Source organism: Sus scrofa, chromosome 14, assembly GCF_000003025.6.
Source record: "Sus scrofa isolate TJ Tabasco breed Duroc chromosome 14, Sscrofa11.1, whole genome shotgun sequence".
NCBI lineage: Eukaryota > Metazoa > Chordata > Mammalia > Artiodactyla > Suidae > Sus > Sus scrofa.
In genome coordinates this window covers 42,460,710-42,482,539 of record NC_010456.5, presented here as the reverse complement: position 1 = coordinate 42,482,539, position 21,830 = coordinate 42,460,710, and the positions used below count along the sequence as shown (strand labels likewise).

At 46.4% G+C, this 21,830-nt stretch overlaps 1 protein-coding gene across 3 annotated transcripts in view; it reads right to left on the bottom strand.

Annotated features, from left to right (window-relative positions):
- The window catches only part of CMKLR1 (chemerin chemokine-like receptor 1), a 47,915-nt gene continuing 40,544 nt past the window's right edge, over nucleotides 14,460-21,830 (bottom strand). For 2 of the 3 annotated variants that reach the window (XM_021072209.1, XM_021072208.1), the window contains exon 3: nucleotides 14,460-21,600. In XM_021072209.1, the coding sequence (XP_020927868.1) occupies nucleotides 20,506-21,597 (1,092 nt within the window). In that variant the 5' untranslated portion in view covers nucleotides 21,598-21,600 and the 3' untranslated portion in view covers nucleotides 14,460-20,505. 3 annotated transcript variants of the gene reach the window in all.

Genomic DNA, 21,830 nt, shown 5'->3' with positions numbered 1-21,830 from the left:
CACCATGGGCTGAGCATTTTCTTTTGGTTTTTGATCAGCTTTATTGAAGTGTATTTCACATATAGCAGAATTTTCCAGTTTCAGCTGTACAATTTGATGAATTTTTAAGTCACCATATATAGTCATGTCACCACCACCATCATGCTATGAAACATTACCATTTCCCCCCAAATTCTTTGATATCCTTTGCAGTTGACTCCTTCCCTCCACCCCTCCATAGTCTCCTGCAAATACTAGTCTGCTTTCTGTTATTATAATTTCCCAGGATTTCATGTAAATTGAATCAAACAGGTCTTGCTTCTTTCAGCTAGCATAAGGCTTTTGAGATTTATTTTCATTGTTGCATATACAAATAGTTCAGTCCTTTTCACTGCCGAGCATTAGTCCATTGTATGGACATACCAAAAATTTTAATGCATTCACTAGTTGATAGCAGTTTGAATTCCGTCCAGTTTTTGGCTATTTGAACAAAGCTGCTACAAACGTTCACATGTGTGTCTTTGTGTGGACATAATGTTTTCATTTTCTTGAGTAGGTACCTAGGGATGCACTTGGCTGCCAGGTCACAAGTTAAATAGATGTTTAGCTTTAATAAGAGATGCTGCCAAACTTTTCCAAAGAGGCTGTACCATTTTGTATTCCCTCCAGGAGTGTATGAGATTTCATTTGTTAACATCTTCACCAATCCTTTGTATTGCCAGTCTTTTTACTTTCTGATATTCTCGTGGGTATGAGTGGTATCTCACTGTGGTTTGAATTTGTATCTCTCAAATAATAAATTATGTTACATGGGAGTTCCTGTTGTGGCTAGCTGTTCAATCCCTGGCCTTGCTCAGTGGGTTAAGGATCCAGCATTGCTGTGAGCTATGGTGTAGGTCACAGAAGCAGCTTGGGTCATGCATTGCCATGGCTGTGGTGTAGGCTGGCAGCTAGCTCCAATTTGACCACTAACCTGGGAATTTCCACATGCTGTGGTTATGGCCCTAAATAACTTTTCTTTGTGCATCTTTTCAAGTATTTACTGGCTCTATATTTTCTTTGATGACATGTCTATTCAAATATTCTACCCTTTTAAAAAAATGGTTGTTTCTTCTTATTAATGAAATTATAAGCATCTTTATATATCGTAGGTACAAGCACTTCAAGTCCATGGCTTTCCTTTTCATTGTCCTAATATTGTTTTTTGAAGAATAAGAATTGTTCATTTTAACAAAGTCCAATTTATCAGTTTTTCTCTTTTAGTTTAGTCTACAGCTTTAAATTCCACATTCTCTTATCAATCCACGTATATATATTAATTCCTGGTGCCTTCTAAGAACACCACTCTTGTCTGCCTCCCCTCCCACTCTCCGAATCCCTTCCTCTTTGGCCTGGCTTTATGCTTCGTGTTTTCTTCTTTTCTGCCCTACTTCAAGCCTTCCATCAAAACACACCCACCCTCTGTTTCATTTTCTCTCCGTTGATGGATAGTTTGCTACTCTGCTGTTAGAGGTGTAGCTATTCTTGACTCTCTGCTCCTCGTAACATAGATACCTTTTTCAAAGTGAACTTCAGGAGCCAGCTTCTTATCCCAAGAAACAGTATTCATGGAAGCCCTTTTCTCCCCCAGTCATCCCAGGAGATTGGGAGTGACTTCTCCTGATGCTAAATTATACCACACATGGTGATGTCTTTGGGTGAAGCCTGACCCTGTGCCTGGCAACTAGCAGCAAATTGATAGAAGGTGTAGTGTTGACAAATTGATTTAGAACTGGTGGCTTGTTGATTTCATGGCTGTTGTCCCCATTTGGTGTTTTTGTGTCTTCAGAATGGATTCTACAATCCGAGTGTTGTTTTTAACACTTTGGATATGCTGGAAGAACTTGATCACATTGTCTTCATTCCTTTTGGTTTTTTTGGGTTTTTGTTTGTTTGTTTTTTTAAAGCCAGTAAATATGATTATTTTATTTTTAGTAATCAATAAATGCTCACCAATGAAATGAATGAAGAGAAATATGTTAGTATATAAGCAACTACTATACTTAAAATCCACCCTATGCCAGCCAATTTCCATATTAAAAATCCACCAAATCTCCTGAAGTATGTGGTATTATCTCCATGTGCACCCAGAGAGGGTGAAAAAATTGCCCACAATCACACAGGCATGTAGCTATTTAGTATTGTGGCCAGGATTCAAGTCTGCTTGACTTGGCTGAAAAGTGTTTTTTGGGGTTTTTTTTAAGGACCACACGTGCGGCATATGGAAGTTCCCAGGCTAGGGGTCGAATTGGCTGCTGGCCTTTGCCACAGTCACAGCAACCTGGGATCTGAGCCACATCAGCCACCTACACCACAGCTCATTGAAACACCAGATCTTTAACTGGGATCCTTAACCAGATCCTTGAGACCGGGGACCAAGCCTGCATCCTCATGGATACTAGTCAGATTCTGTTTCTGCTGCACCACGAAGGGAACTCCATGTTGTCTTCATTCTTGACCAATCTATCGTTTCCAAGACTGTTCTAGATTCATGTTTCCTTTGATGACTTTAGACATTTTCAGAAGAGGTCGTCCTGGTTTCACTTTATATGTGAGAGAAGCAAAGACCTGAGTGGTTAAATAATGTGCCCAAAGTCAGACAGCCAGATCTCTGTAATGTACCACTGATCTTTGCACCTCCTCTCAATAATAATGGCCCCAAGAACCTAAATTTATGGTGCACTTACTTTTTGCAGGCACTGTTTTAAGCATTTTATGCACCTGGTTCTACTTGTATTGGTTAACTATTGCCTCAATAATGCTTCACAGAAAACAGCCCCAAAACTCATTGATTCAAAAAAAGCAGAAAAAATAAATACCTTAAAAATGTAAAAAGAAATAATTTATTCTCATGAGTCTAGGTGTGGGCTGGAACTTGACAGGTCTGAACTTCTCTCCAGACTCTTGATTGGAGGGTGAGTTCAAGTTTGTTCTGTATGTTTATTCCAGTGCACAAGCTGAGGAGGCAACGACTACCCAGGTAAAGCTTTACTTGTGACGGTGACAGAAACACAAGAGAACATTTCTAAGCATATTTCTAGTCTTTGTTTATATCGCATTTGCTAACATCCCATAGGTGGAACAAGTCATGTGGCCAAGCTCAAAGTCATGGAGTGGGAAAATAGACTTTGACTCTTACGGAATTAACTGCCAAGTTATATAGCATGGAAACAAGTAGGGATAAGAAATTGGGGTTAATAAATTCAACCTACCATGCCATTTAGTCCTGACAACTCTAAGAATCAGTTAGGCACTATTATGATTTCTAGTTTCCTGATGAGGAACAGTGGCCAAGTCAGGCAGCTGGTGATGGGAAAGAGGACAGAATTGCACTCAGACATCTCAGCCTCAGACTCCAGCTCTTAACCACTTTATCATCTCTTGATGAAACGGTGCCCTACACAGAGGAAAATTAAGCAACAGATTTATCCTCCACTGGCTGTGTCATAGGCAAACCGTATCTACCCAGGTGTAGGGCTCTGTCCATGGTCCTGAAACATCATTTATGCTGAGGAACCACTGTTTCTCTTGAGATCCTGATAAATTCAAGCCAACCCTCCTGGGAATTCTAATACAGGTCAAAGAAGAGAGAAAGAAATGAATAAAAATAAGATGTACAAAGGCATAAAGGTCAACAGTTTCGTTAAAAGACTGACCAAGTGAAGATAGTCTTTTATTTGGACAAAACGTTCAGGTGCCAACAGCTCCCAGGAAAGAAACCACATGTGAGTACAACTAGAAAATCAAGTAACTGAAGGAGAGTGAGAACATGTCTGTTCAGTGGCACAAAGCCATGTGGGTGGCCACACAAATAAACAGGTTATTGGGGACAGGAGAATAAAACAAGCACTACACAAACAGGTCATAATTAGTATGCCGGCCTAGTTAGTTATATAAGTATGCTCCATGTTTTTCTTCTTGGTGAAATTTATGCATAACACAAGTTGAACTGTAACTTAAGGTCCACTCTTTCTGTGGCTGATTTCACAGATATTTGACAGTCCTTCCATGTTTCTGAACTACAGGTCATCCTCCACTCCTGACAATTTTGGTTGTGATCCCAAGCTCCTTGATCCTCCCAGTGCAGTGCTTCTGGTCTTCTGATGAAATTTAGAGCTATGGATATGATCACCTGAATCCTCACAGGTAGTCATATTTGTAATCACAGGGTTACCTGATCAACAGCTAGCTAGACTGAGCATCTGAGAGCTCATAATTTATGCAATATAAGCCCTAGGAGATAGCCTCCCAAAATATGTGGTCCAACTGGTGAAATAGAAAAAGGCACCCTTTTTTTTTTTGGTGGGGGTGGGGGGGAGGTCTTTTTAAGACTGCACCTATGGCATATGTTGGTTCCCAGGCTAGGGGTCAAATCAGAGCTGCAGCTGCCAACCTACACCACAGCCACAGCAATGCAGGATCCAAGCTGCATCTGTGATCTATGCCACAGCTCACAGCAACACCAGATCCTTATCCCACTGAGTGAGACCAAGGATGGAACCTGCATTCTCATGGATACTAGTTGGGTTTGTTACTGCTCAGCCACAGTGGGAATCTCCTAAAAGGTGACTTTTAAAGTCAGGGTTTCTATGGAGCTTTCAAGATCATGTGTTTAAAATCAGGAGAATTCTCAGAGACTACACGTGTTACATTGTAGAAAGGGCCCTAGTTCTTCACCCTTCCTTGCATCCATCACCATGTGACTTTGAACTGTCCTCCCACCCTGATTCAGGGCTTGGCCATGTACTCTGCTTTGGTCAGTGAGTGAGATGTTAGCAAATATGATGTAATTAGAGGCTCAACCTCTCTCTTGCATGCCTGCCCCCCTTTGCTGGAGGATGAGAGCAAAGCTTAACGACCCTAATTGCCCAAGGTGAGGCCATCCTAGATCAACCAGCAATCAGCCATCCCCTGACATATAAGTGATCTCAGCCAAGATCAGCAAAACTGCCTGGCCAACCAGCCCAGATGGGTGAGCAAAACCCCCTAATAGTTATATACACTGAAATTTTGTGTTTGTTACGCAGAATCATTATATACATCACCCATTCCAAGAGTTTGAAAATAGGAGTCCTCAGAATTCCAGAAGTCAATGAAGTATCCAGAGGGAGGTGAGTACAGGGAGGGTCTGAGCCCTTAACTTTAACTAGAACAGTGCTAGTTTTCTGTTCACATATTTAGGTCTTGTGCAGGGGTTCATAAGACAAAACAATCCTCTGCCCTATCAGTTGGGGATGCTTTGGACAATGAGTGTTAGAATATCTGACTCAGATATGTGAGCCCTCATGAGAGAGGCTGCAATCCCTCCCCCTGGCTCCTGCTCTTAATGGCTGCCATTTTGCTGGACCTATCCAGAAGCAAGCCACTTACCAGCATGTAGCTCATACCAACCCTAAAGATTTGAAACCATCACTATCCCCTTTCACACTTGAGAAAACTGAGACTTAGAGGATTAATTGAACTTCTCAAGAGGAACATGAAGAGGCAGGGCCAGGCCTTGAACTTTGGGGGGTCTGAGACCAAAGCCAAAGGGTTGAACCACTTGCCACAGGGTGCACAGCAACTGGTGATGGAGGATGGCAGGGGAAAGATGCTGCCTTCTCATGTAGAAAGTAAGACATAGACACGAATACACCAGAACACAGCTTATTAGAAAGGGAGCAGTGCCTTGTGCAGAGTGCTTTGGAGGTCCAAGGAAGCAGAAAATCTAAAATCTCTAAGAGCCCTTTTTTTTTTCTCTAGCTCCTCTGTGGTTTCCAGTCCCCAAGCTAAGCTTCCCCTTAATCCAATTAAAATGGACTTGTTTATGCTTATCAGCTCTTTATTTAGTTTGTTAAAAATGTGCAAATTACCCAGAGGCCTCTTCATCCCATGAACCAAAAGGCATCAATAAAACTATTAAGTTAAATCCAATTAAGCACAGCTGCTGGAACTTGAGTGTGGTAGAGCAGAACAGAAGGAGGGAAGGAAAGGATTTTGCTGGAGAGAGATCTTTCAACCTCCTTACTTAGTCTGCTCCTCTCAAACATTCCTTGAGTGTGGGTAGGAAAAGGGCAAAAAGCTCCACTGTTCACTACATGACGTACTTGAACTTGTATGTAATGTACCATTTAATTATCACAGTAGCTCCCAAAGGTGGACATGATGGACCCATTTTGCAGATGAAGGAACTGAGGCTCAGAAAAGTGAAGCAACTTACCCAGGATGTCCCACGACTGGGAAGTGACCGAAGCAGGACTTGGGTCCTGATCTGTCTAAACCTTCTGCCTGGAATCTTGGAATGTCAGAGCTTAAAGGGTTCTTGGATGTTGTCTGGCCAAGAGCAAGGCGCTGGAACACACAAACCTGAGTTTCCACATCCATAAAATGTAGATAATCATGCCAGCCTCCCAGGGTTTAGGGAGAAGTTGATGAAATGACGTGTGTCTTAAGTACCTGGTACCTAGTAGGTACTGGTTATATGATAACTTCAGCTAACTGCACTGTTGTTGAAACTGACAGTATTAATGAACCTAGCCAAACCCAGATTGGGACTTGAACCTAAGGAAGTTAGAATCACTCACCCTGTGTCCAGACTCACTGAGGTTCTGGTTCTTCATGTCTCTGAACAGAAGGAATTCAGCGAGAGACAAGGTGATAGGCAAGAAATAGATTTATTAAGATAGAACACTTGTGAGAGATGCAAGCGGGGATCTGGTGGGCTACAGTTTTACCATCCAAGGGGAGTAGAGGTTGGAAAAGCCCGCCTCTTCCTTTCTGAAAGTGGTAGCTCCTCCTTAGTATCCGGTAAGGGTGTATTCAAATCCGAAGAAGGGTGGTTCTCAAACTCTTGCCCTCAGTCTGAATGTGAATGCAGGCCTAATCCCATCCCCCACCCAGTGACCTGAGGCAATTCTCAAGGCTTCACTAATGAAACAAGCCTGCCTTGTTCTGATAGCTTTTTTTTTTTGGCTTTTTGGCTTTTTGGCTTTTTGCCCTTTCTTGGGCTGCTCCCTTGGCATAAGGAAGTTCCCAGGCTAGGGGTCTAATTGGAGCTGTAGCCACCAGCCTACGCCAGAGCCACAGCAATGTGGAACCTGAGCCACATCTGCAACCTACACCATAGCTCACAGCAATGCTGGATCCTTAACCCACTGAGCAAGGCCAGGGATCGAACCTGCAACCTCATGGTTCGTTAACCACTGCGCCACGACAGGAACTCCCTGATAGCTTTTTTGAGCAATTTATTTACTTACAGCCATCTCCCAATGTCCCCTAAGTTTCCCTCGTTATCTGTGGTCCTTTATTGGGACTTCTAAAAACACCTGTGTCTACTCCATCCCTACCATTGTCAAAATCCATCTCGTTCTCCTTCCCTATTTTTTCAGAAAGGAAGGCTGAGACCCAGAAAGGAAACATGACCACCTCAAAGTTACACAGAGACCCTGTGACAGAGGTAGGACTCAAACACAAATTTCTTGCCTTCTGATTTATCATCTCATTTCAGAACCTGCACTGCCTCTCTGTTTTGCAGATTTAAAAAAAAAAAAAAAAAAGGAATTCACGTGGTGCAGTGGAAACAAATCTAACTAGGAACCATGAGGTTGTGGGTTCAATACCTGGCTTCGCTCAGTGGGTTAAGGATCTGGCGTTGCCGTGAGCTGTGGTGTAGGTTGCAGACACAGCTCAGATCTGGCATTGCTGTGGTATAGGCCGGCGGCAACAGCTCCGATTAGACCCCTAGCCTGGGAACCTCCATATGCCGCACGTATGGCCTTAAAAAGAAAAAAAAAGACAAACAAAACAAAAAAAAACTGAGGCACAAACTTTAGTAGGCTCTTGGTGACCAGAGTCGTCAAGTTCAATGCTGAGTACAAAGGCTTGGCATCTGCCATGTCTCTAGTCTTGGCACCACTGTTCCTTAGCTGTGTTGCTTGGACATATGAGCACCTGGTTCCTCCTCACCGAAAGTGGGGTTCATCACCCTTGTCCCAGTGAATATTTAGGGTGCAGTGAGGTCAGCCAGGTTAAAGCCTCATTCTTGTAAGCCAGAACGACTGTCTGCAAACAGCATTGCACACGGAACATTTAGGGAATGGCTTGAGCATGTATTCTCTTCTTTAACACACAAAAGAGGCCCAGGTCCTGGATTCTGCCAGAGTGAGGAGCAGACCTCTTTCCTGCTACAACTCTGAAGCCAAAGATCCAGGATGGGTTTCTAATTCCTGGCAACCCTCTGACCCAGGGGACACAGAGAGCTCAAGGAGAGAGAGCAGGCCTCAGGATTCCAGGCAACGCTAATCCTATTACACATGCATTAGGACCCCTAGGGAATCTCATGAAGCACCATCCTCTCCATGGAACTTTTCCAACCCTGTCGCTGGCTGATTCCCAGGTCTCAGAAATCTGGGAAGCAACTCCACCTAAGTGAGCAGAAAAAGCACATGTGACTATGCACAGGAGCCTATTACAGCAGCACCAAGTCCTCCTGGGCTGCAGTATTGCCCTCTTCACAATGCAGGGATAAACAGCTTGAAGCAAGGCAAAGGTAGGTTCAATTCCCATTGCCAAACTATCTCCCCAGCCTAGTCCCCTTGGGCAAGAGACTTCATCTCTCCAAACCTCCATCTCTCATCTATAGGTGAAATGTGGAATAATTGTCAATAATTGTTGAAGGCTGTTAATAATGATCTTAGTAGCAATCATTATGACTTTTTCATTCCACTTTTTAAGACCCAACCCTGTTGGGAGCAGCAGAAAGAGTCAAGAAGTAATGGTAACAAGTGCCTCTTCTGGAAATTATGAGGGAGCTTTTATCATTAGTGTTCTGAATGCAAGATTTTTGTCCAGTTGGCCCCAAGAGTCAGTGTGCATGGAAGGAGAGTAGGACCTGTTATTTAAGAGGAAGAAGGGAGTTCCCGTCGTGGCGCAGTGGTTAATGAATCCGACTAGGAACCAGGAGGTTGCGGGTTCAGTCCTGCCCTTGCTCAGTGGGTTAACGATTGGCGTTGCCGTGAGCTGTGGTGTAGGTTGCAGACGCGGCTCGGATCCCGCGTTGCTGTGGCTCTGGCGTAGGCGGTGGCTGCAGCTCGATTCGATCCTAGCCTGGAACTCCATATGCGCAGGAGCGGCCAAGAAATAGCTAAAAGACAAAAAAAAAAAAAAAAAAAAAAAAGGAAAAGAGGAAGAAGGACGTGATACTCTGCTCTGACACTCCAACAGGATTTGCAACAAGGCTATGGCCTAAAGGTGGGCTGTTGTCTTGAGGGAGGATTTCCCAACTTCCTTTATTCTCTTCTTCAACACACAAAAGAGGCCCAGGTCCTGGATTCTGCCAGAGTGAGGAGCAGACCTCTTTCCTGCTACAACTCTGAAGCATGCCACCTGATAATAGGGGAATATGATGTAGGGAGAGGAAAAGAAAAGGTGTTTCTTTTCCAGAACCAGAACCAGTAGAAGGAGAAGGGGAGAGATTCCGGAGACTAGACTGGCCAGGTACTTCTTGGTCCTCCCTCTCACATCTTTGCTCCGGGTACACTGAGGACCAGGGTTGGTGGAGGGTAGAGGGGCTTGCTAGAGCACAGCCCCATCTCGGTAGCTTTCTTTGCACCCTCAGTTCTTCTGTGGTGTGGATGTGGGGCAAGAGCCAGCAAGGCATCCATGGGGCAGGACTGGGTGACCTTCACACAAATTGGGGTGCCTAATCTGAGTCCAAGCTGGGAGCAGGGCAGAGTTGGTTTATAATTGGGGAGGAGTTATAACTGGGGGGGGGGGGGGGGGCAAGGGAAAGCTAATCAGCCAAGGCCAGAGCAAGAACCTCTTTCCAGAGTTCCCCTGAGACCATCAGACCAAGCCCTGCCCTCCACTTGCCCAAAACCACCCCAGGAGAAAAGCAGGAAGACACTTAGCACAGGAACCTGTATAACTATCATTTGGACTAAGATGTCAAAACAAGGGTAGATTAGTTTTCTGGAGCTGCTGTAACAGAGTACCATAGGGTGGGCAGCTTAAACAACAGAAACATATTGTCTCACAATTCTGGAGCCTGGAAGTCCGAGATGAAGATGTCAGCAGGTTTGGTTCTTCCTGAGAGCCATGAGGGGGAAGATCTTTTCCACGTTGCTCTCCTTGGCTTGTATGTGGTTGCTTCCCCCATGTCAAATTTCCCCTTTTTATAAGGACACCAGTCATATTGGATTAGGACCCACTCCAATGACCCGATTTTAACTCCACTACCTCTCTAAAAACTCTAGCCCCAACGCAGGTCACATTCTGAGGCCCTGGGGGTCACGATTCAACCCACAATATAGGTTAAGCTTAATCGTTTGATTCTTTTGTTTTGTTTTGCTTTCTGCCAGTGCGGGGGTCTGGGTTGGAGGAGGGTGGTAGGAGAAACTGGGATGGATGTCGTAGGAAGACCAGATTGGCTACAGACAAAGAAATTACATTTTCTTCACACACCCAAATTGCACTAAGCATTCAGTGTGCAACCCCAATACATAATTTAGGTAGATTTGTGCAGCCTCCTGAAACAATGGCCTGGATTAACCACAGCCCCCAGAGATAACAAAGCAAGTGCAGTCTTGTAGCTCCAGTACAAGAGAAAAAATGGAATAATACATTTTAACAGCGAGAGCTAGCAACTTTGGGGATGTGGAATATTTTCCAGATGCTTTGATATGCTCTTGACATGGATTATTTTATTGAATGCTCATTTTCCCTACAAGGCATTTTTACTACATTCCCCAATCTTATGAATGGGGAAACTGAGGCTCAGAGAGGAAAAGTTATTGCCCAATCAAATTGGCCTGATTCTAGAGCCTGTGCATGGGGTCACCACCTGCCACCCACCATACCTGCCCCTCTTTCCTGAGCTGGCTGACTTCTTAAAACCTCCAGAGTGCTTCTCTCTGCTCTAAGGTATGGGGTGGGACAGAGACCCAGAGCCGGGGCTGGTCTGCAGAAAGCTTAGAGTAGTCAGATATGCAGGCTTTCCAAAGCTTGAGGGTCAGCCTTCAGAAGCTCAGCTCCACCAGCTTCTCCAGGGAAGACCCATCAGGGAGTTACAAAAACAAAAACAGTGACACCACCTCTAAAAAGGAAACGATCTAAAGAGACTTGCCTCATAAATTATGCTACTTCTATTAGGTCTGCTAGGCAATCAGTTGAACACTTAATGCTGCATAGAGGAATATTTGTTGACATATTGGATTGTATCTGAACCAAAATGTGAGAAAATGTCTGAGCTGTTGAAGAGAATGGACAACCTCTGCTCTGTTGAAGAGCAGAGATCAGTGGATCTGGCCTTGGGGACATCTGGGTTCTTGCCCTGGCTCACTTCTGTTGGATGGTGGGACTAATTCCCCATCAGGGATTCAGTGGAGGGGCTTGACTAAATTGACCATAAGGAAGCTCTGAATGTTAGGATTGAGCAAGCTGTTTCCATAGAACTATCTGCATCTTTGAAGATGCTGTGGCCAGGGGACCAGGATGACGTTTACTAGCAGGTGACATGCCAGGGAAACCCAGGAACCAGAAAGGGGTGACATTTAAGATTCCAACAAGCTTCAAACCCATTGTCCCTACAGTGAACTTGAGAGGGAAGCAGGGAACCCCATTCCATTCCCAATTTCTGTTCCTTCAAACTTAGTCCTGTAATTCCACCTTTTGCATGCCATTTGTTTGGGCTAAGCAGTGCCATCTCTCTGCTGCTCTTTCAAAAGAGGGAAGAAATATTGGGTCAGATCATGCTCTTATTTTGAGCAGTCAGAGATGGGAGAGCAGTCACTGACATCTGCATTCTGGCTTCCCAAATCAACCTCAATTCAGCAACTCCCAGCAGGATGTGATTCCTCTATCTCCTGAGAGGTTCAAGGTCTTATAACAGAAAGTCCTTCTCTCCCTTCTGAACTTATTTCTTCAAAACAAATGTATTGAACACAAGAAGCAGCATACTTAGTGAAAGGTTATGAGCCATGAAGCTATACAGACATGGGTTCAGATCTCTTCTACATACTAATACATGGATTGTAAGATTCAGGAAAGGGAGGCTGGTGATTACCACCATATCCCCCGAGCCTAGTGTAGTGGAGGTGCTCAGTAAAAACCAATGAACCTTCTCCAGTTTCACTGATATGAAAACAGGTGAAAATACTTTGGAAATAGTGTACTATAGTAGTAATTTCATGGCTCTCGATGAGGATGATAATGATAAATAACAGCAGCATAGGCTTATTCCTTCATTCCTTCAACAAAATGCTGTGGGCACGTTTTCTGTGCTAAGCACAGCTCTGGGTGCTAGGGGTACAGAGGCCAGCAAGACAGACAGTCCCTGCCCTGGTGGGGCTCACTGCCCAGTAGGGGGACAGACTAGAGGCAGCTAAACCCAGAAACAAATCAAATCATTCCATATGGCATTAGGTATTCTAATGGATATCTGTGCAGTTCTGGGAAACTTGACCCCTTTGAGTTTCAACTTCTTCATCTCCAAAGTTAGGGGATTTCTTACCCTTCAGGCTTCTAATGAGGATAAAATGGGAAGAGGGATGTGGAATTACCTGGAATCCCATCATGAGTCAATTCTTCCCAGTAAAGCACTGGGGCCTGGGCGTTATAAACTTCCTATCAAGAACCAGGGGTTCACGGGCTTTTACCAGCCACTAGCCAAAGCTGAAAGCCCCCTTGCTCACCTCCTTGGGTGTGTCCTGCTCCACAGCACCAGCATCTGGGAGCTAACCAGAAGCTCACTGAATTATCCAGATATTTGCTCTGTAGGTGTCAAACATCTGCATGATGGAAGCCAGGGAAAAGATAATCCGGGGTCCACTTCCCCAAGAGCTAGGCATCTGGGCTCCAGGGAATCATTATCCTTTTGGGCATCAGGGAATCATTATCTGCCAGAGCATCTCCCAGTGCCCAACACAGATCTGGAACCCAGCTTATTGCTCTGTCCATGATTTCTAAGTGGAAGAATAAATACAGGAAGTTTGTGGTCATGGTCGTACCAGCCAAATCCTTAACAGAGTCCTGATCCGGAAAAACAACACAAAATAATAGGAGGGAGAGGAGGAGGGAGGCATCTGGTTCCTTTAGTTTCAGGCTGCAATTAATCAGACAAAGAGGAAAGAAAAAGGCCAAGGGAGGTAGACACACTTAATGGAAGCCTCCTTCATTTGTGACTGCTCCTAATGGTACAAGGGGAACAACCATGGCTTCTCCACTTCTGAACTAGGTGACCTGGGGCTTTGGTTTCCATGTCTGTGAAATGGGGGGTAATCTCACCCCTCCCGGTTCCCTTAATATAGAAAAAATGTGAAAGTACTTTGGAAATAATCTATTGTCATATGATTATCATGAAATTAGAGGGTAATGATGACATCAGTTTATGGTTATTTCTTCATTCATTCAACAAAACACTGTGAGCACTTTTTCTGTGCTAATCACGGCTCTGGGTGCTGGGGTACAGATGTGGGCAAGATGGGCACGGTCCCTGTCCTGATGGAGCTCACTGTTCAATAGGGGGCCAGTCTTATGGCAACTAAACACAGAAATAAGTTATTGCAGCTGGCAGGAAGTACTTTAATGAAAATGAAACAAGCGATCTGATAGACAGTGAGTTGGGATTAAGTGGGAGGAGGGGTCGGGAAAGGGCCTTTCTAAGGAGGTGACATTGGAGGCGGGGGCGGGGGTGGGGGGGATAGTCATGTAAATAGTGGTCCCAGAACAGCCAATGTGAAGGCTTGAGGTGGGAAGTCATGGGTGTATTAATCTGGTTACTGTTGTTTGTCTGTTCATTTTGTTCTGGGGAGGCAGACAGGAATGCCTGGGCAGGGGGAAGCATCATGAAATAAAGATGAAGGAGGTGATATCAATCTTCTAGAGCTATATAAACCACAGTAAGAGTTTTGGATATTATACTCTGTGATGAACGCTCATTCTGCTGCTTCGCAGAGAGTGGGTTATCGAGGGGGCAAGGCTGGAAGTGGGGAGATCGTGAGCAAGCAGATGCATGTTGAGATGAAAGAGTGTGGTGCATGTGAGCCAGGTACCTACTAAATGCTTACATGCCGCATCTCATAACAATCCTCATAACAACCATGTGATCTGCAAATTCTTATTATACCTATTTTACAGATAAGAAAACTGAGGCTTTGGAACTACTGGGTAGCTTACCCAAGGTCATAGAGCCTCAACCCTCACCTTACCCTAGCAGATGTAAATGGTGGAGCCGAGATTCCAGCAGAGGCAGGCTGATTCCTGAGCTCATTGTGATCCTGGGTCTTAAGCGTCAAAGGCCCTTTGAGTCACAGGGCAGAGCTGGGAGGGCTCAGCCCTTCCTGAGATGCTGCTTCTTTGTATGGACCCTGAAGGGAGCACCCTCCTCTGAGTTGCTCCCTTGAATCAGAGAGAAGCCCCCAGACAGGAATCTGTCCAGGGTGCCAGTGGAAGTGAGAAGTCATTCCTGCAGACACCATGAATTATTTTATTTTAAAAAATACCTTTAATTGAGGCATAATATACTCCTGTGAAGTGCATTCATCTTATATGTACAGATAAATGGGCTTTTACTTGTGAAGACAGCCGTGGAACCACCATTTAGATCAAGATAAAAAACATCTCTCACTCACACCCTGGACAGTGTTGAATGGTAAAGTTTATGCCCCAAACACAGCATTCTCTGCCCTGTGCCATGTTTTTCCAAGATTTCCTGCCTTCCCTGGAAGGATACTCTGCTAGAAACTCCCCAGTGACTCCAAATCCTGGGCAGAGCCCTTCAGGGCAGACCAGCAGCAAAACCCTTGTCAACAAACTAAGAAGTGAGGAGGGCAGCTCGGTGAATGCCCAGGACTCTAGAATGATGATGCTTTAAAAGTGACTCACATGAGCATTGCCACATATCTCACAGCAGCCAGTGAGGTAGGACTTCCCAATCTTATTTGCAAAGAAGCCTTAGTTTTATCTGCTGCAAAATGGGGGGATGGGAAGGAGTGAACATAATGAAGGAGTCTCTTCCACACTCAACAATCTTAAGCTTCCCAGAGCCAGAATGAAGTGACAAGCTCACCCCAACACCATTTCTTCTCTCCAAATGAAAACGCCATCTCTCAGGTTTCCCCACTCCCACCTCTTCAAAATCTGCCACTGGAGAGGGAGCATGTGTTTGCCATCCTCTCTGCTGGGAGGAGTTCCTTTAGAGGATGGTTTATGTCTGTACGTTCCTTTAGGATCAAAGAGACTGGAGTTTTAGTCCTAGCTCTGTCACTTACTAGCTTAATGGTCCCTACCACAAAGTTCAATAGAAGGATTCAATGAGATTAATGACAGCAGATTTCTTGGAGGGTGCCTGGAGGATCCCTCAGGGCAGAACTCGGTAACCTCTGAGGTTAAACCCCAAGTTCAAGCACGTAGAGTCTTGTCTGCGTAAATTCGCCCCAGCCACCACCCGCAACTGCTGCGTTAATGTGCCTCTGTTCCTCTTAGGTTAATATATGTATTATTTATAGGGCTTTATTATGTGCTCAGAGGGCTCCCCTGAGAAATATAATTGTGCATTGGGAAGTAAATTTGAATAATATTTACAATTAATTCCCGTCAATAAAGCAACACACCGAGGCCTCTGCAGCTGAAACGAGCCCTGGGTTGGTTTCCTGCTAACCGCTCCCCAGAGAAAGCTTGGGTAGCTTTTAACTATCTCTGGAACAGTCCATTTCTCTCAAGCTCTACCTTGGCTCCCCAAATCAGGCACCATCGTACTCACCTGGATGCTCCAGCAGTCTCTCACTTCCCCTCTTGCCCCTCTCCACCTTGTCCCCCAAGAGCAGCCCTGGCCATTGGGCCTCCTTTCAGTAGGCAGGTCTGAGCCCTTAATTCCCTCCACCTGGCTTCCCCTTCATCTCAAGGTGAAGGCTCCTCTCCATCCTATCTGGTCCCTGCTCACTCTCAGTGCTGCAGCCCCACCCCCTTTCTGTCTCCCAGAGTCAGTCTGCTCCCCGCCCCCTGAATCAATGCCATTGCCCATGCTGTTTCTCTACCTGAAGCACCCTCTCCTGCTCCTCTCCACTGAATCAGTGCCCACCCATCCTTCATATCTGAAATGTCTCTTCCCCTGGGGAAGTTCCTTGGCCTTTGGCCAGGGTCACATCCCTCTATAATATGTGGGTAGTACTGATTATAGTTGTTTTCCATTTGGGGTATTTTTTTTTTTAATTGGCTGTCACCACTGGCCAATGAATGAGCTCAGAAGGACAGAGACCATGTATGTCCTGACCACCCGTTATTCCCAGTGCTGACCATGGGGCCTGGCAAAAAGGAGTATTAAGTAGATGCTTGCAGAATGGATAAATGGGTTGATTTATATATTGACGGTTATGAAAATAGACGGGTGTATGAAAGATGGCTGGGTGACTGTGTGGATGGGAGCCTCTGTCCTTGGGTAGCCCAATGCACAGACTTAGGAGGACAGAGTCCTGGGTTTCAGTCTCCTCTCTGCCATGGCTTTCTATGTAATCTTGGCTAAATCACTACCTATCTCATAGCCAGGAAAAATAAATGAGTGCAGGGAATTTTTTTCAAGATATGCATTTCTTGGAGTCCAAAATGTGGGGAATGGGAGATTGTGAATTTCAGGGTTTCTCCTGCTGTCTCACAACATAGCTGTGTGACTTTGGACAAGACACTTCACCTCTCTGAGCCTTGGCTAATATTCCACGAGGTGGGCAGGGAAGACAAGGAGCAGGACCTGCAGCCCAGAGCCTTAGGCTTGCTTCAGTGTCTTTATTCAAGAGAAACTTTGTGCTCAAAGAATGGAAGCAAGGAGTTCCTGTCATGGCTCAGTGGAAATGAATCTGGACTAGTATCCATGAGGACGCAGGCTCGATCCCTGACCTTGCTCAGTGGGTTAAGGATCTGGCATTGCTGTGAGTTGTGGTGTAGGTTGCTGATGCAGCTCGGATCCATCGTTGCCATGGCTGTGGCATAGGCCAGTGGCTACCACTCCACTTTGACCCCTAGCCTGGAAACCTCCATGTACAGTGGGTGCAGCCCTAAAAAGCCAAAAAAAATTTTTTTAAAAAAAAGAATGGAAGCAAGAAAGTCCCTTATGAATTATTTCCTAGTCAGACAAGTGACTTTCCAGTTCCCCTAGTCCTGAATATCAGCCCCAGCAGCAATTTTCCAAAGTCAGAGCATCGTAGCCTGTCAGGGAGATGGATGGGAGAGGGAGGCCAGAGGCAGGAGTTAGGGAATCACTGACCACTTCCATCCAAGCCAACCCTACCTCCTTTTGCATGTTTCTCAAAGGCCAGCTCTTGCAACCTCAGTTCCCTCATCTGTAAAATGGGAAAGGCCTGGGCAGGATGTCTGAAAGGCCCGCCCAATTCTCATTGTTGGATTCTCTCTTCTCCCACCTATCCTGGCCCCTAAGGCCTCCAGAGTTGACTCTGGGGTCAGGCTTAAGAGCCTGGGTCAGTCTCCCCTTCTGAGCCCCTCCCTCTTCCTCCTCCTTCTCTCCCGTCCCCTCTCCCTGCCCCTCCCTCTCTCTCTGCCTCTCCATCCTCCCAAAGACTGAAGAAGCTAAGAACTCAGGGGCAGACCCAGTTCCGCCGTTTACTACTGTGTGACCCGGAACAAGTGAGGTCCCCAATCTGCAACCCCCTTTCTGCATCTTCCACACAGGTCTGAGGATCTTCTTCTCACAGGACTGGTTTGAGACTTGGTGAGATTTTATGCCTGACATAATGCTAGATACTTAATGCCAGATCCCTTTCCTTCATTGTCATTCTGTTTCCTTTGTTCTTCCCTCCCTCCTCCCTCTCCCCCACCCTCAAACACCATCTTCGCTTCTTGTCCCTTAGCCTACAGCTCGCAGCCCCCTCCACCCACCCACCCTGCCCAGGAGGCAGCGCTGAGGCCCCATCAGCAGGTCTTGGCACTGGGAGGAGGGCTCTTGGGCATGAAGCACATTGGCCACTTGTGGAGTAGTTCAGATGAATGTGCTTTGGGAACCGCAGAGCCTTTACATGTGTGACCTGTGGGGGTCCCCAGGAGAAGCTGTAGGGACAAGACTAAAAAGGTTGTGGTTGCATTTAAGCATTTGATGGGAAACTACAGAACAGGAAGACTGGTGGGGCAGCCAGAAAGAGCCAGCCCTGACTCCAAGGAGGGAAACAGCTGGTTTTAATTTTGCTCCTGTTCATCAGCTTTTCCAACAACAAAATGGTTTCCTGGCTTCTGCGGCACGGCCTGGCATGCACGCAGCCCCAGAGTAACAAGAAACTGAGCCCCAAGAAACAGCACAGTCCTCCCCAAGTGGCTGATGACTGTCTCTGGGGCCCAGAACATGTCCCACTCCATCTTGTGCCCTGGATGCTTCCCCTGTGAAGTTGGGGAGGTGAGTGACATGGGGCACTGGACAATATTTAAAGCTTCCTTTTTGCTCTCAAACTAAGCGCAGATTGCTTGAAGCACTCAGAGGCTCCAGCTTGGGGTCAGTTCAGAGCTGCCTTGTCACAAGTACAATGACCCAACAAAGGAAGGAACAGTTTGTCTCTTAATGAGGTATAATTCCAGACAGCTCGTGGCCTCGGGAACTGCCTGGCGCTATGTAGACATTACATCTGTTCACTGCATCTTTTTGGAGAATTGGCTTCGCAGTGAAGAAACTTGGACAAGAGCAGAATATGGACACTTGGAGGCCAAAGGGCCTTCCCACCAAGCCCCTGTCCCCACTACCCTCCCCAGAGAGCTCAGGAGGCACAGGAGGTGGGAGCCAGGTGGGTGGATATGAACGGGTGCCAAAGGAACTGGAAGCCAAGGACATTTTCTTTGCCATGTTGGATCATTTTTAAGAACTCTTTGCAAAGCTGCCTTTAAGATGTTTACATTAACCTGCTGATATAGATAGAAGATAGATAGATAGGGTCAAAACCCCAAGCCTCTGTGGCCCTATTGGAGCCAGACAGACCTAGGTTCAAGTTCAGACTCTAACAGAGACCAGCTGGGTGCCCTTGGGCAAGTTACTTAAACTCTCTGAGTTCCATATACCTCATCCATAAAAGGGAAGTGATAATTGTACCTAACTCAGGGCTGCTGTGAGGGATAAATGAAATACATATGTAAAGTGCTTAACATAGAAGTGCTAAATAAATGTAGGTTACCAGGATAGTCTAGAATGTCCTAAGTACATATATTGTCCATAAAAGAATAGAGTTTCTGGGACCAGACAGAGCTGGCTGCAGACCTTAACTCTGCCTCTGGCTAGCTGTATGACACTGGATGAGAGACTTTCTTCCTCTGAGTTTCATTTGTTAAATGGATGATGACATTGCAGCACAGGGAGGTTCAGGTTCCAGAAAAGGCAACATGACTGTATATAGGAGCCCTGTGCCCGAGACTCCCTCAGCGCTGCATCTCAGGAGCATGGTCCAAGGATCCAGGCTCCAGATTCTGCTTTGAGCTCAGGGACTGAGCCCTTGGACACATCTTTGATATGCGAGGTGCTTCCAGGTTGTCGCCCAGGCTTTGAGGAAGTTGAGAAGGAGACAAGTCCTCCCCCAACCTGCCCCCTGCCTTGGGGTGTTTTATTCTGAGCACCACTCACCACAGCCAGTGGACCAGGGAAGAGGGAGGAGTCCCTGTGATAGAGTGTGGGCTGCTGTGAAGCTGCCACCTCGAACCAGCCTGAGGGTAACAAACACCAAGTGAGAACAGGGCTTAGGACAAGGGGCTGGCATGCCCACCCCCAAAAGAGCTACAGCCCTGGGAAGTTCTAGGGTGAGCTGCTTCATGCATACATGCTTTGAAAGGTCTTTTCTTTCTCCATTCCTTCCCCCAAGCCCCAAGTCCTCATTGCAGCCCTGCTTCTCTTGCCCCCACAAGAGCCCCATGGGCCCTTGGAACCTGTTCTCTGTCTTCCCATCTGATCTGAAAGTCAAATGCATGGTCCTGGGAGTTCCTGTGCTCATTTGTAACCCTCTCCTCCCAGGGAACCTGAAGAAGGTGTGTGCATTTCTATATGCCCTAACCCAGAGGAATGGCTTGAGTGGTAGGATTTCTGGCAGGCTGTTGATGTAGGGACATGGGACAAGGCATGATTTATATCACACTGTGCTTGCTCTGACCTCCTCTGCTCACATCAGGAATGGGCCTTGGAAAGTGTGGGTATCATTTCTGGGGAGCACTCAGTAGGTAGCTTAATCCTTCTGTCTTAAGCCCATCCCATTTCATGGCAGTGCTTTTGAGAAATCTCTTTTTTGCTTTGCATCAATCAAATCTGGTCTCCCAAGAAGCATGAGATGCTGGTCCAAGGCTAAGCACCATGGCATGCTCTGTCCACCATGCCGCTGGAAGAAAGGGGTTCCAACTGGATTCCCAGCTCAAAACATTGCTCAGCCCCATGCAAAATAGAGTGGGCACCTGTGGGTACCCAAGAGATTCTTGTTGTGGTCTTGAGAAGGCATGGCTTTGTGCCCCCAAGGTTGGAAGTATCTACTGGGGGCTTCCAGGTGAGGCTCAGAGCATGCTGGTCTCCCTCTCATTCATGGATGACATCTTGGTAAAGCTCCTGTGGCTCGGGTAGGAGGAGTGGCCTGTGTCCTCACTTAGAGCATTGACCAGACGGGAGAAGAGGGCCACCTTGAACTTCTTGAAGTCCTGACCCATGAAGACATACAGAATGGGGTTCATGCAGCTGTTGGCAATGGCAATGGCAGTGGCCAGGGGCACACCCAAGCTGAAGACGGAGCCAGGCATGGCTCTGTGATGGAGCTCCAGGAGGTAGAGCGTATGGTAGGGGCACCAGCAGAGGAAGAAGGTGATAATGATGGTCACGATGATCTTGAAGGGCTTCTTGGTCTTGGCCAGGCGGTTGCGCCGCAGCTTATAGACGATAGTGAAGTAGCAGGCTGAGATGATGAGCACTGGGACTAGGAAGCCACATAGGAAGCGGGTGATGGTCACCACCATTTGCCGGCCAAACCCCACAGTGTCCATTTGGGGGTGAGTAGGCCATGAGGAAGAGCTGGTGGCGGACAGGCTGAAGTTGTTAAAGCAGGATATTTTCCCATGCAGATGGGCTGTGTCCCGGAAGACGAGGGATGGGGAACTCAAGAAGAAAGCCAGGACCCAGATCACCACGCAAGCCATGTAAGCCAGTCGGATGCTGCGGTGGTTCTGGGACCAGACAGGGAGGAGCACGGAGATGCAGCGGTCAAAGCTGATGACAGTCAGCAGGAAGACGCTGGTGTACATGTTGTGGATGAGCAGGAAGTTGCTGATCTTGCACATGGCCGTCCCGAACACCCAGTGGTAGTCCATGGCGGCATAGGCAATGTGGATTGGGAGGAAGACGTTGAATAGGAAGTCTGCCACGGCCAGATTGAGGAACCAGACGGTGTTCACTGTCTTCTTCATCTTGAAGGTGGCGATGACGATCACCAAGCCATTGCCCAGGATCCCCAGGAAACAGATGATGCTGTAGACCACAACCAGGAAGATCCTGACCACCCTGCCTTCCAGGGGAGAGAACTCCTCTAAAGCAACAATGGTGTCGAAATCATCTGTGTACGAATCCTCATAGGTGGAGTTGTAATCCTCAAAATCCATTCTCTGCAAGGGAGGCAGGGATGGTTAGGGGAACTTTTATATTAGAACAACTTTAAGGGGCTGACCAACACCAGGAAGACTGACAGCGTCCTCTCCATCTCTGAGCAAGGCCAGTTGGATGGTTTAACCAGTTCCCACTTTGCTGTTTTATTTATCTGACAAACACCTCTCTGACACCTCTTACCTACGGAGTACTCTACTAAAGGGTTGATGTGTATAATCTGTTTTCTTCC